Source organism: Spodoptera frugiperda, chromosome 30 (assembly GCF_023101765.2).
Source record: "Spodoptera frugiperda isolate SF20-4 chromosome 30, AGI-APGP_CSIRO_Sfru_2.0, whole genome shotgun sequence".
Lineage (NCBI taxonomy): Eukaryota > Metazoa > Arthropoda > Insecta > Lepidoptera > Noctuidae > Spodoptera > Spodoptera frugiperda.
The window spans coordinates 4,540,372-4,555,209 of NC_064241.1; the positions used below are offsets into that span (position 1 = coordinate 4,540,372).

General features: G+C 34.8%; 2 protein-coding genes across 2 annotated transcripts in view; one reads left to right on the forward strand and one right to left on the reverse strand.

Annotated features, from left to right (window-relative positions):
• Window positions 1-14,838, reverse strand: part of LOC118269840 (suppressor of lurcher protein 1) — a 436,792-nt gene continuing 421,954 nt past the window's right edge. Inside the window, exons 11-15 of the mRNA XM_050706782.1 lie at window positions 2,665-2,851; window positions 1,967-2,157; window positions 1,525-1,732; window positions 840-1,087; window positions 1-305 (exon numbers count right to left, since the gene is read on the reverse strand). Coding sequence (XP_050562739.1) covers window positions 235-305; window positions 840-1,087; window positions 1,525-1,732; window positions 1,967-2,157; window positions 2,665-2,851 — 905 coding nt within the window. The 3' untranslated portion in view covers window positions 1-234. The remainder of the gene's footprint in view (window positions 306-839; window positions 1,088-1,524; window positions 1,733-1,966; window positions 2,158-2,664; window positions 2,852-14,838) is intronic.
• Window positions 3,172-11,497, forward strand: LOC118269839 (DNA ligase 3). The gene is made up of 4 exons (XM_035585173.2): window positions 3,172-5,227; window positions 6,336-6,489; window positions 9,223-9,486; window positions 9,944-11,497. Exons 1-4 carry the CDS (start codon window positions 3,623-3,625, stop codon window positions 10,846-10,848), a joined length of 2,928 nt encoding a protein of 975 aa, XP_035441066.2. The 5' UTR covers window positions 3,172-3,622; the 3' UTR covers window positions 10,849-11,497.

Sequence of the window (14,838 nt, forward strand, 5' to 3'; positions counted from 1 at the left end):
TTTAATTCAAATCATTTATTTCGTTTTACGACGTGCCATTATGAATAAATCTTTATTGTGTTTCGTATGGTATTGCTTTAAGTTGGTAGACAATAGAAGAGAACATAAAACGCGATTTTATAGAAAATATTGCATATCTACGTAATTACAGGTGTATGGCACATACTATTATACAAAATATACAGGATTATAAACTATTTTTATTTAATAATATTTAATCTAATATCACTTTATTTAATGATATAGTTGATGATGCAGCTGTGGTATTGCGAGGATGATCAGCATTAGAAAATGGTCAAATATACCTGAAAAAGAAAAACGTTGTTAAGTGATTTAGAAGTGGTAATTAATATTTAAACATTTTATACATTGATGGTGCGTTGCTTAGTAAACTCATAAGGTTGAGTAGGACAAAGATTTTTTTTATATAACTTCTCACCTTTTTTAATCCCCGAAGGGATAGGCAGAGGTGCACATTATGGCACACATTTCACAATTTATGTTGTAAGTTCCATGTAATAGTTTGTGAGCCTATTTCCATATACCGGACACATTGACTGTGTTGCACACACACACACACACACAGTGCTACCACTGAGAAATTATCGAAAAAAAAAAAGCCAGCCCAGTAATAGGTACTTCGCCCGACCCGGGAATCGAACCCAAGACCCCTAGCCCAGCAGTCGCACTTGCAACCACTCGGCCAACGAGGCAGTTCAGTCCAGTTTATATCATCCCTTGTTAGATAGATAGGCAATCAAACCCCATTCTTTACAAACACGACTACTTTATTATTTCTTTGTAAAGTAAGTTAGTATTTGCATGTTTAAACTACTTACATAAAGAATGTGAAGCCTTATCCTGTACAGGTGGAGCTCGGTATTCATCAGTAGCTTCTAAAAACTGATAGATTGCCTTAAAACCTGTACCATCTAATCGGTCGTTTGACCTAAAAGTTACTTTGAAGAAATTCCTCTCAGACTCTACGTGGAACTCTTTCATTTGTCCACAATATCTACCGAATCTATTGTCTTCAGTCATATAGTTTGAAAATTCGACATAATCACTCGCCGACACTGCTTGGCATCTGAAACAAAGTAATGGAAAGTCCTTCGATTAATGTATTAAAATAAGTTCGGATAAAAATAACCGAGGGAGGAGCTAACACTGCTTAGTTTCTGCCCACCTCCATGGGATAACGTCTAACATTTATAACGTGGTATAAAGTTTGTATACGGATACAATTACAATCACCTATCGTAAACAGCGAAACAAACAAAAATGTTGCAAATTGCCCGGTAAGCACAGCAATTGCAAGTGTGACTATCGAGCATAGATTCTTGGGAGTTTCAGTCTTTAAAACCTTGACGAAAAGAAAAAACCGAAAACGAAACGGATGTTTCGTTAGTTTAAGATGAAATTGTTTGCATTTAGATCGATTTGTGACATCCGTTTTTTGAAAGTTTTAAGTTTTCGAATTTTCAGATTATTCACTATGTTAATTAGATTATTCAGAAAACTTACGGTAAAACTCCTTCAACGTCAAAATTCGTGAAATGCAGGTGCACTTTCTCAGTCTCGCCGCCGTGAAAGAAGTATGTACATTCGGTATCCCTTGGATATGGTCCCGGCGAGTTTGGGGACGCAAATGTACCATTGTGCGCCTCACTACTATTATATACGAACGCACATGGAAACTCCTTCAACTGCCTCCCTGTGTTTATTCCGAAATCTGAAATATAATTAATTATTATTTCATTAATGATACAAAATATTACATGTATAATGCGTACAGTTTGAGGAAGGAAAGTTTACACACAGAATTGTTTAAAAAAAAAAATGTTTTTATCTGTGTATTGAGATAAATATGTACGAAGGTAAAAAATTCTTTAATAGAAACTGGAAACAGTTTCACGAACTTTAAACTAGGAAATCGATTCATCGTGAAATGCCACAGCAGACTTACTTTCTACAAATGAATATGATATTTTGAATCCTCTCGAATATCTTGATGACTGCGTTCCACGGAATTCCAGCATTAGTTTCGGTCCATTTGACATAATAGGCTTCGGGAGGTCAATTCCACAGAACGTCTCCACTTTTTCTAACCGCCCGTCCACGTTGACGAATGCTTGTAGCGAATCCACGCTTGTACAACTGTAATTGCATACAAATCATAGTAAATTTGTGTATTGACTAAATAAATGTTACACACTACGTACACAGTGATATATTCATGATCACTCAAAGATAAATTTGATAGATAAGTTGGTAAATGTTAACAAGTATGCTGTTTAAGTACTGTTATTAAATATATTCTTTGCAGTTCCTGATTAACTAAGAATCAAAAGTAGTATTTGATACTGCCCCGCGTAAAATCCTCCCTTAACCAACCAACTCATCTCTGCCTCAAAGTGTTAAATCACTGAACAAATAAGGACCCAACCAAATAAACAGATACCTTTCGATAAACTTTCATGAAAACCTATATAAAATCGAGCGCCTATATAATTTGCTACGTGCCTCCAATATCAACAATGAGCTAGTGCAATCCAATATTTATTATTAAATCCTTACAAAAACCTTAATATAATGTTGAAAACAAATAAATCAAATGCACATTTACTTTTAAAGACATCAGATAAGTACCTAGGTAATACTTACTCAATGGATCCATCAGCAGATTTATATAAGTAGAAATCTTGAAATATTAATCTAACTCGCTCCTTCCCCCTCCCGAAAAATTCGTAGTGGCAATGAGTGTTCGGAGGGTATGATGATGGGTAGTGCGGTGAGGTTAACGTGCCGTGTTTCGTGCCATCGCTGCTGAATTCTTGATGACATGATGAAGCTGTAAAGAAGGAAAAATAGAACTTAATAGTTGTTTTTCACATAGAAACAAATAATTCCTAAAATGAAAATAGAATTCATACATCAGTGCAAATTATTTACAGACAGGCACTATAATATTGTTCAAAGTAATATTTTATAAAGAAGCGTAAAGAATTACGTTATTCTGAACGGGTAAAAAGTTTTAAATATTAATTGTGTTACACGGCGCGCAATATAGGTAATTCATTTGAAGCTCGGAAACCGGCGCATGCGTAGTACGAAACGTCAATAGAAGCAACCCGAGTACACGTTCGCGATTATTGTACTGCGGACTGTGATCAAGTCGTAGTGATATTCAACACTTGTTATCCGGTTTATTATATAATAATATACTAATATCTTGTGAAATCGATGTCTAACGAAAAATCCTTGAACTTGTGGTGAAGTGAATAAAATAAACAATTTGATGTATCGAGTATTCGATAACCAAAAATCTCGATTATGACTCGATTGGTACTCGAGTGGTATTCCTACACGTCTCTAAAACTGTCATTTCTGTCATTAAATTTGACATTTAATCGCGATGTCACGCACGTGTTGTTCTAGTGGTATTGCTTTGGTTTATATAAATAAGCCAATATGTACACTGTGCAGTATTATTATTGGATCTGATTAAATTGACGAATGTCGCACATTATGGTTTCGTTTCGTAACAATCGTGTAGTATAGGATAGGTTGTATAGTATAGTTTTTTTTAATGATACGTTGAAAATCAAGTAAATATTTAACCATGTCAGAATCAGCGCCGTTTTTTGTTGATCGAGCGAAAGCAGGACGAGCTTCGTGTAAAGGTTGTAAGACGAACTGTCCTAGTGGTGAATTACGAATTGCGAAACTAGTTGCCAGCCCGTACGGAGATGGTCAACAGATGAAATCATGGCACCATGTGGATTGTTTTATGAATGTGTTACTAAAACAAAGGCCAGCAACCAAACGAGTAGATTCAATAGATGACATCGGCAACTGGGACAACATCAGCAAGGAAGACCAGGAATTAATATTGAAAAAGCTAAATGACATGGAAAAATTATATGCTAACAAAAACAGTGGTAAATATACAGCTAAGGTTATTAAAAATGTTTCTACACAATCTGTTAAATCTAGTCCTGTGGCATCTAGTAGCAAGGGAGATACAGAGAGTCCTAAGAAGCAGATTGTGGATACTGACGATGATAAGTTTGTAACATTTTTCAAATTATGCAAAAGAATCTCCAGGGTTGACGCTTACACTGAGAAAACTGCAGTAGTCAATGATTTCTTCAGAAAAGGCACAGACGGTACATCGTTTAAAGGGAACCTGTTATTGTGGTGTAAACTATTACTGCCACAAGTAACAAAAAGAGTGTACAATTTAAAAAGCAAGCAATTAGTGAAACTGTTTTCAAGGATATTTAGCAGTGATCACGATGATATGTTAACTCATCTAGAGAAGGGAGATGTTGCGGAAACCATACAACATTTCTTTAATAAATCAAAAACCATTCAACCTGCCTCAGAGAGCACACTTACAATACAAAAAGTAGAAGATTTCTTAGAAGACCTTTCAAAACTAACAAAAGAGGAAGAACAAATATACCACTTCAAGAAGATTGTAAAGAAATGTACTCCAGATGACCTGAAAATGCTTATTAGATTAATAAAGGCAGATTTACGAATAAACGCTGGGCCAAAGCATATATTGGAAGGAGTTCATCCTGATGCTTACAGTGCATTCCAAACATCAAGAGACCTCAACATGGTATTAGATAGGATTACATCCAATGGTTATACCGTAAAACATAAAGATGCAATCCAAACAAGTATTCAGGCTAAACTTTCTCTTATGACTCCCATATTACCGATGTTGGCTGAAGCTTGTAAATCAGTGGAAATGGCAATGAAAAAATGTCCAAACGGAATGTTCTCAGAGATCAAATACGATGGAGAAAGAGTGCAAGTCCATAAAAAGGGGAATGAATTTAAATATTTCTCTAGAGCTTTAAAACCGGTTATGGCACATAAAGTTAATCATTTCAAGGAATATTTACCACAAGCTTTTCCTAAAGGTACGGATTTAATTTTGGATGCCGAAGTTTTAATGGTAGATGTTACTACGGGGAAACCATTGCCCTTCGGTACCTTGGGCATTCATAAGCAGTCAGAATTTAAAGATGCACAAGTATGTCTGTATGTGTTTGACTGTTTGTACTACAACGGTGAAGTGTTAATTGATATGCCTATTAGGAAAAGAAGAGAGATATTACATCAGAATATGGTGGAAGTTACTAATCATGTTATGTTTTCTGAACAAAAAATGATTCAGAAACCATCGGATTTAGCTAAAATGATTGCTGAGGTAAGATTTTCTTATAACTTCTGTTTTATAAAAATTATTCAAACTAAACTATTATTTCTTTTTTAAATTCATCATCGACATTGTCTGACAGTGCACTGGTAGAATAAGGGCCTGCTCTGCATAAGAATTCACCCCAATTTCCACACCTCCACCTCCCAGGTAGGTTGGAAATCACAGTTTATTAGTGTGCTGTGTCGTCTCTGTCAAATGTAAATTTTATGGAAAAAAATTTGGGATTCATGCTCAAACCAGTAGAAGGAATGGGGTGGTTTTTAGTCTGTAAGAGTCTGACTCGCCTCACCTAAGATCGAAGAGAAGTCATTGGATAATTTTCTCCCAATAAAAAAATTATAATCAACTGTATAGTATCGTAATTATATAGAATAATACTTGTATGTATAGTATAATACTGGTAATTACTTAGGTAATATAATAGTATATGTGTACTTATTACATGTCGGTATATTTCTATATTACTATCTCGGCAATGTTTCAATTTATTTTTAATATTTCTCTATGCATCACCCATAGGTCAGACTGGAAGATAATGCCAATAGCATTAAGTCCGCTTAATGTATGATTGTACACAAAGTTAAAATAAATAAATAAATAAGTAGGACAAGAAGACAGTAATCAATTAGTATGAAGTCATCATTATAAAGTGCAGTGCACTTATACATTTCTAAACATGTTTGAACAGGAATTAATTAGTTTCTGTATAGGAAAATGCAAATACCCAGTCATAGATTGAATGAGGGAATATTTTTTAATTAGCATTGTTACAATAGTTATTATGAAAACTAATATTATGACTGTGGTTTCCCAAGAGGTAACTAGGGAAGGTAACTAGGTAAATACTATATACTACATAGTTCAGGCATTTTCCCTGTGAAGGGTAAACAAAGCAAAATCTACCTAATATGAGATACTCATTTAGTTTTTTTTTGAGTGGGGAAAATCATCCACTGACTTCTCCGGTCTTGGGCGAGGCGTGAGAGAGTGTCAGTCTCTTACTGACTAAAAACACATTATTTCATTCTGTAGCCACATTTGGCTGACATTTTAACTATGTAAGCACATCTAAAATCATGCTTTATATAAATTCCAGGTACTGGAACTGGGCCTTGAAGGTTTAGTACTTAAAGATTTGGAGTCCAAATACGAGCCTGGCAAGCGACATTGGTTAAAAGTAAAGAAAGACTACCTATTCGGTGGAGCCATGGCTGACTCGGTTGATCTAGTGGTACTTGGGGCTTGGTTTGGTAAGTCAAGTTATAATGTACTTTATGAATATTAGTATAAAGTTGCAATTACTTTATGATTTGATGATTTTAGAATAGGTACTTAATAGTTAGTTTTGGAATTGCATGCATTTTGTAATTTAAACTGAGTTCTGTTCTAAACAACACTTGACTCAAGTGACCCTTGAGGCGTTTGCAATGTTAAAGAGATTATATATTATCGTAAGTAAGTCGATAAACTGATAATTAAGGAATACTATAATCAGTACTTATATAAAATGTAGGTATAATCGTATAATAGATAACGATATAGAAATTCTACCACGTGCTTCGCCCGCATTTCCGTATTTAAAAAATAGACCATAATCTATCCTTGTTCCAAATTTCATTCCCATTTCTTTCCACGTAAACTTTCCCATAACCAAAAATCGATTAAATCTACGTCTCATAATATTTTTTTATAGTTTGCGTTCTTTTTTATTTTGTTTTTTTTTATTATTAAAAAAATCCTCAATACAAAAAAAATAAAATAAGTCAAGTGCAGTAAGGTAACGTAGAAAAGTATTGTCGATACAAGTTTATTATTATCATTTACGTAACACCTTGGAGTTGATAAGTATGTTTTGTTTTGAATTGATAAGGATAAGGACTGATACACGTTTTAATATCGAACCCACTACCTAGTGGGTTCGATATTAAAACGTGTATTAGTCCGGTGTAACCGTGTACCGAACAAGTCAGAACTTGTTCGTGTAATACGTTATACTTACACATCTAGTCGTGCATGACACAATATTTATTAGGTATGAATGCTCTGTGAATTATTAGTTACTTGATATAAGCAAACAATCATTAGGTAGTACCTATGAAAGCAGATACGCTAATGGTACTAAAATGTCATTGATTTCCCCGCCAAGATTAGCCAAGCGAACGCAAGCGCAATGGGCACTACCTACCTTTTCTCGAAGCGCTTCGTCGTATTTTTACCTTCATGCTTGAGTTTGGGTTATACCAGAAAATTCAAAATTTTCAGGATATAATGTCTGAAAGTGGTAGACTTAATAAACCTTAAAGTTTCAATTGCATAGCTCTTATACTTTAGATTTTATTGATATCTAAAATACCCCGATTTCGTCATGGTTTCACTGCACTCACTCACTGATGATCAACAAAATTCTTAAGGTACTTCCTGAAGTCCTAGAAAACTGAATTTTGGTATGTAAGCTAGATTAGTACCCAAACAACAAAAAAAAAATAAAACAAGAAGAACTTTTAATGAACCCCTTAAAACAGTTTGTTCGAGACTTCCTAAACTTTTGACGCTATTAGGTCTGAATGCGGCCGCGGAGGGGTAAAAATTGAAATAGGGAAACTATAATGACCCTATTTCCTGCAAGAGATCTGAAAATTATACACAAGTACATAGTTCACAAACTTTTCATCAAATCAAAACATTATCCTACCCATAAGTACTTAGATATGAATAATATTACTACACTTCACTTCGGTAAGTGTTTATTAATCAACCTATACTTTTGAACATAAGCATTTAAGTATAGTATGCGCCAACGCCCGCCGCCTGCCCCCTCGTCCCCGCGCAGTACTAAAAACAATCGGCCCGTCAAGCGAGCGCGGTTACCCGTAACGCGGGCACCTACGCGCGAGGGCAGACGTCGTTGACGGTTGTCTCGTTGAATGAAAAGTTTTAAAGGAATATTTCGGTGATTTAAAAGTTTAAAAAGTTTGCTATTGCGGAGTAAAAAAACCATTTGCCTAATATTTAATTGTTAGTAGTTTGCAGTATTAAAGGTTTAGATACTAGTGTTTTAATTTTCATTGATAAAAAGTATTAGGATTACGTTTGCAATTTTCTTATAAATTTAGTAGTTTAGTAGGTGAATTTGTCGCTCATTTTATCTTTCTATCATAAGCAACCTACAAAAAGAAATGAAATCCCACAAAAACATTGCGTCATGTTAAATGTTGCCAAGACGAGACCATATAGCTCGCACTGTCAAAAAGTAATCAGATCCCGGTAGAGCCAAGTTTCTAAAAGATATTTTTGAACTGGCGAGTTGGCCGCACGGAAAGAGTTTAGAAGATTGAATAGATTTTTAAGCTCAAGGACATATGACAATAGCAAAAAGTCCGTGCGGCCGACTCGAACTTGTTCAATAAGTATAGGGTTAGAAACTTGGCTCTACACGGGATCTGATTACTGAATTCTGTGACAGTGCGAGCTATATGGTCTCGTCTATGAGCAAACATTTAACATGAAATGTTTTTGTGGGATCTATAATATAAAATTAAGTCGGGATTTCCTTCCTGATGATATAACTCCAGAACGCACGAACCGATTTCCGCGGTTTTGCATTCGTTGGAAAGGTCTCGGGCTCCGTGAGGTTTGTAGCAAAGAAATAGAATTCAGGAAAACAATCAAGAGAAAAGAAGGAAAACAGGGAAAATTATTGGTCTATCTAGTAAATCTATAAAATATTTAACATGATGACGATTTTGCAGTTGGATGGATGTAGTAATATCAAATCAAAATGGATTTGACTTGATATATGTCTAATATATATTAAATATCCGATATTTTGTTATTTAATATTTATAATACCTATCGGATATTTTAGGAACCTGAAAATATTATACTAAAATCTACCTCCTTTACTTTTCTCTTCAGGAAATAGGAAACAGGGATTGTGTTGTTAAAGAAAATGTATAAAATTATGTTATTATTTCAAATTACAGGAACGGGTAAGAAAGGCGGGATGATGTCGGTCTTCCTAATGGGTTGTCATGATGCTCGTCGGAATAAATGGGTGACAGTAACAAAGGTCCATACAGGCCATGATGACAATACACTGGAGAGGCTTCAGAAAGAATTAGAACCTTTAATGGTGAAAATATCGCAGGACAGCAATAAAGTCCCTTCGTGGTTGGACTGCAATAATGGCATGGTACCCGATTTCGTCGCTGCAGATCCTAAGAAACAACCAGTTTGGGAGATTACTGGTATGTATGTCTCAGATTTAATAATTGTTCTTGGCCATAGTTCAGAATATGATAAATACGATATTTTTACTTTACCGGACAAGTAGTTACATTATTGATATTGAGAATTATTTGGCGATTGTACCTGTATCAATAAGTCAAATTGAGCAAAATTAATGCACTAGTAATATCTTTGTCCACATAATGAAATGATAATTTTACTCCTTTTTTGGTCGAGTCAAGTCATCGAGTGACGTGTGATGAAATGTTTCGGGTTTGGTACATATCTCGTAATAGTAATAGAAAAAATAATTTCCATTATTTTCCGAGTTCGAAATTGGTAATTGTATCTTTGTTTTATCTTCGTAAAATATAAACTTTAATATCTAATCTTATGCGATATAGGATACACCGATTTTGTTGGATTTAATACGTAATGAGAACGAACTATCCTAATTATATACAATTTTATTTCCAGGCACTGAATTAACGAAAGCGAATCTACACACAGCGGATGGCATATCAGTGAGATTCCCAAGAGTAACTAAGATAAGAAATGACAAGGACTGGAAAACAGCGACTAATTTGGACGAATTAAAGGATTTATATAAAAATTCGAAAGAAAAAGTAGATGTATCACTTCTAAACAAACTGGCAGCTGATGCTGATTCAGATGAACCACTAGCGAAGAAAAATAAACCGAGCTTGGATTCATTTGTATCGCCCGTAAAGAACAACGCAAGTCCTACAAAACCGAATAAAGTTAGCCCAAAAAAATTTATAGATTATTACTTAACAAAGAAAGAAGAAATTACAGAAGCTAAATTGGAACTCAAAGAAGCTAAATTGGAACTCAAAGTAGCTAAATTGGAACTCAAAGAAGCTAAATTGAAACTCAAAGAAGAAATTACAGAAGCTAAATTGAAACTCAAAGATTTACGTACAGAAGCTAAAATGAAACGAAAACGGCGTATGGAAAATAAATCAACAGATACAAAAATTAAAGAAGAAATTATGGACGTAGATGAATCAGATGGTAATAATAAAGAATTTGAGTTTGCACCAGAAAATCCTTTGCCAGACGTTTTTGAAGGTAAACGGCTTGGCTTCTACCCAGATTTCATCAGTTTTCCAGAAGAAGAAAGAAGATATTATGAGAGACACTGGATTGCATATGGAGGCACAGTTGTCAAAGCCATTAAAGCAATGGATGTAGATTACGTCGTACATAATAAAAGGAGTATAGAATTATCAAAAATGACTAGATTGTCTAAAAAGGTCCCTTCAAATGTAAGACATGTGTATAAAGATTGGTTAACTAAATGCATCTGTGAAGTAAAGTTGTGTGATACAAAAGATTATCCAGTTTTCATTGTTAAGTAACTCTGTTTCACTCACCGAAGGTTGTATCGTGATGAATCTTTTGACGGAGATGAAATCTCATTCTATGTTATTTATTGTTATACAGCGTTGACTATCCCATCTATTTTGGATAATCTTGTGATACGTCCAATGAGGTACCATACTTAAAATGTTCTACTGATTAAAAAAATAACAATTTTCGATGGGACATTGAGTTTTATTTTTGTCAAGTCTGTTCATACGCCCCCAGGAAAAATAAAGTTATAGCTCACACATCCAGCGCAGTAAATGCAGTTCAATTGTCACAGCCAGATCAAAATTGCATTACACGGACAGTCAAAGTGTTAAAATCGTAATACTAATTGCGTTATAATGATGTTTCATTTTGAACTTACTGATTTAGGTTACTGAGGTAGAATAGACATTCATATTAGAGTCGTAGGCTGCGCGACGTCTGTCTCGCAGTGTGTATGCGGGACATGGCTGATCTATTTAACCTTTTGAACGCCAGAGCGTAAACACATCGGCGCCCCTTCTACGCCAAGCCACAAATTCAGTACAAAAACCTACAAAAAAAATAGTGATTCCAACATCTTAACGAAAAGTTATCGATAACCAATGAATCCGTGCTTTTCGTTCTATATTTTTTAAATAAATATTATTCGTTGCATTGGTCTTTTATTTAACTTGACCCTATTTGGTATCATACTACCATTAAACAGCAGTTACTAAGTTCTAAGCAACCTAAAAGCAAACATTAGAACTACAAACGAATAAATCAATAATATAATAAGGTACATCACTAATCTGGTTCGTGACGTCATCCGCCGACGTGAAGACACGTCTCTGGCGTGGCTGGCACGACTTTTGACAACTTTCTCGCATGCGAGTAGGGATGTGATCATGTGATATTGTGGTACATAAAAAATAATAATATTTTATTATTTAAAACAATTTAATCATCACTACTTAGTATAAAACAAAGTCGCTTTTTCTGTCATGTTGTATGTCCCTATGAACGCTTAAATCTTTAAAACTACGCAACGGATTTTGATGCGGTTTTTTTTAATAGATAGAGTAACTCATGAGGAAGGTTTTTATGTATAATACAGGTATAATATATCACCATTGCACCCATGCGAAGCTGGGGCGGGTCGCTAGTTTTACATATAATTATTAGTCGGATTCTTCGAAACTTGGCAAACTTATGTCATCCAAGTCCTTTTGCTGTTCAAATTTTAATATTACCACCGATCATAATAATAAATGTAGTAAAGCACTAGCAGACTCCCGTAGCGCTAATGACGTCACCGCTTGACGTCCATTCCCGTCTGTGGCGTACAGGTAACTGTCTATGAGCTCTTACATAGGGATGCGCGAGAGTGGACAGTAAACTATCGATTTAAGGATATCAATTATAAGTTCTTTTCCACATTTTTTTAAATATTATACATTAGGAATATTCAGATACGAATATTTGTCAGTAAAAAGTAATTGTCAAAGTAATAGTAAGCTACTTTCAATAAAATATTTCATAAATTTGGAATATAAGTTACCTTACCTACCCATCACTAGCTGACGTGTCTTGACGTCTGTGGCGTGGGGAAATACACAATTTTACGGATTTCGATTAGCAATATTTGACGATTGTTTTTTCTTGTGAATTCAAATAATGAATATATCTTTGTGTCAATTTACAATATTTCACTAAAGTAGTTTGAAATAATAGGAAAAAGAAACACAGAAAACTTAATTTAGTATATTTATTTTGTATTTAAAAAATGTCGTTTTCTTGACGTCTATAGACGTCGGTGGCGTGTTTGGCACGATTTCGTTAGACGTCTATAAACGTCCGTGGCGTTCAAAAGGTTAATTATTTAAGACCTGTATTATGTACAAATCTATGACCCACAAAACTAATTTTGAATTTAAATGTGTCTTCGTCTTGTTCGCGCACACTGCTACGATGAAGAATCCCCCTGTGATTCGAAACTAGTAGACTTTTTCTCCATTAATGTAGGTACGTGAGTAAACTGTGATTTTTAGTTGAGACACCTATATTTATTATCAAAATGTTCTAAATTAAAAACTCGTGGAAACTGACCTACACTTTCTACTTATTATAAGCCCTTAATAAGATTAGGAACACTATGATATGATACGAATAAGATTAAATATTTATTATCCTACAAAACTTATGACAAAATAAAGGCGATAAATATTGATTTGGTGGATTTGATACAAGATAAAGAGTGTGTACATTCTACACAAACTATAGATACGATAGATCAGAGGTGGCGAACCTTTAACTACGTGCCATTTTCACAAGACATATAAAGTAGAACACGAGATACGTAGAATAGAATCTCATTAGTTTACTGATCACGCCAATTATACAGTATGGAGATCACTCATATGATTTAAATGAAACTACAAATAGTACTAGTCCATAAAAGCATAATACAACTAAATATATCAACGTGAATTCAATAAATGAAAAAAAAACAATCAAAATAAATAGTAGTGGTAGGTGGTAGTGGTGGTTTTTTGGTAGTTCGTTAAGCACAATAAATTCATGCTGAACTGGAGTGATTCGTGTAACTCTGAATCGTCAATGTAATCGATATCTGAAAATAACGTCAGGCATAAGATAAATTTTGTTATCAATGACGTGTCCAAAATATTGTGCTGCGTGCCATCAATGTGCCAATGGTTCGCCATGCCTGCGATAGAGAAGACATAGTTACACGAATCGCGTTGATATCTCAAAGGCCTTCATAAATCCATTAACTTTACCAAAATATACAACTGCTCTCATACTTTTCGATATTATTTAATACTGAGAAACGTAAACTTCCCAACACTGTATCTACTTATGAGCAGGTGCCATATCTATATATATTATTCTATACTTAATATTCTAAAGCTGAAGAGTTTGTTTGATGATGAAACACTCTACGGATCATAGGTACTTATTCGATATTATTTAATATGCTGAGAAACGTAAACTTCCCAACACTACTTATGAGCAGGTGCCGTATGTGGAATAAAATATGAAATTAAAAATTATTCCACAAATGGCACCCACGAAAAATACCTATGGGTGCCGTAAGTGGAACATCTCCGGTGCCATTAGCTTAGGTGCCATTTAAACGGGTGCCCAATGTGGAATACCTCATTTATTTTTCTAATACAACGCAATATCGCATATTTTTTGAAAGCCCTAAATGTCCAATATTATTTTAGGTTCGCGGTTTCATTACAAAATAATCCCACATAATTAGGTAAGTCGGGACGTTATTTAGTTCTCTTGCCTAGCCTTGTGGAAACTCATTTAGAGGATCAAACAGGTAGCTTTGGGAGGTCAGTGTTAGAACCGACCATGATACCGTTACAGTGATTAATAGGTTCAAGGAGCTCTAAATCTAATTCAATTATGTTCCTTGTTGAATATGTTTGGAGAAGATTGCAGTATCTTAACTAAAGAAGAAGTCTGTTTGGTGCAGTTTTGTTTCTAGTTTGCGCGAATAAAGCTGATTTAAGGTGAGCGTTCACAGGCCCGCATCGTACGCATCGCATGCACCGCACAAACCGACTAAAGCTCAATAATACTTTGGCCGAATCGGGAATCGAACCCAAGACGCCTTGTCCGCCAGTCGCCAGTATAAATCTGCAACTGCGTATTAATGAATGAGAGTGAGTGTTCGGATCTAGGTGGGTTGATAATTATTATTGTCCCATATTTATCTAATATACCTACAACCTTAGTACTTTTTAGCACATATGGCACCTAATAGATTTAAGATGATTTTTGTTTTTTTTAGCTTTCATTTCATACCAATCTTGGTAAAATATGTTTTCTAATCCGAATGCCTTACGTAAATGGAAAATAAATCTAATAATATCTATCACAGTCATAATCGTCTGCGTGAAGGAGAAAACTTTATCTATTTGGATAGCGCCCAAGATCGGCAGCGACAGCTGTATGTACGCTACGAGTCTACGACGCGA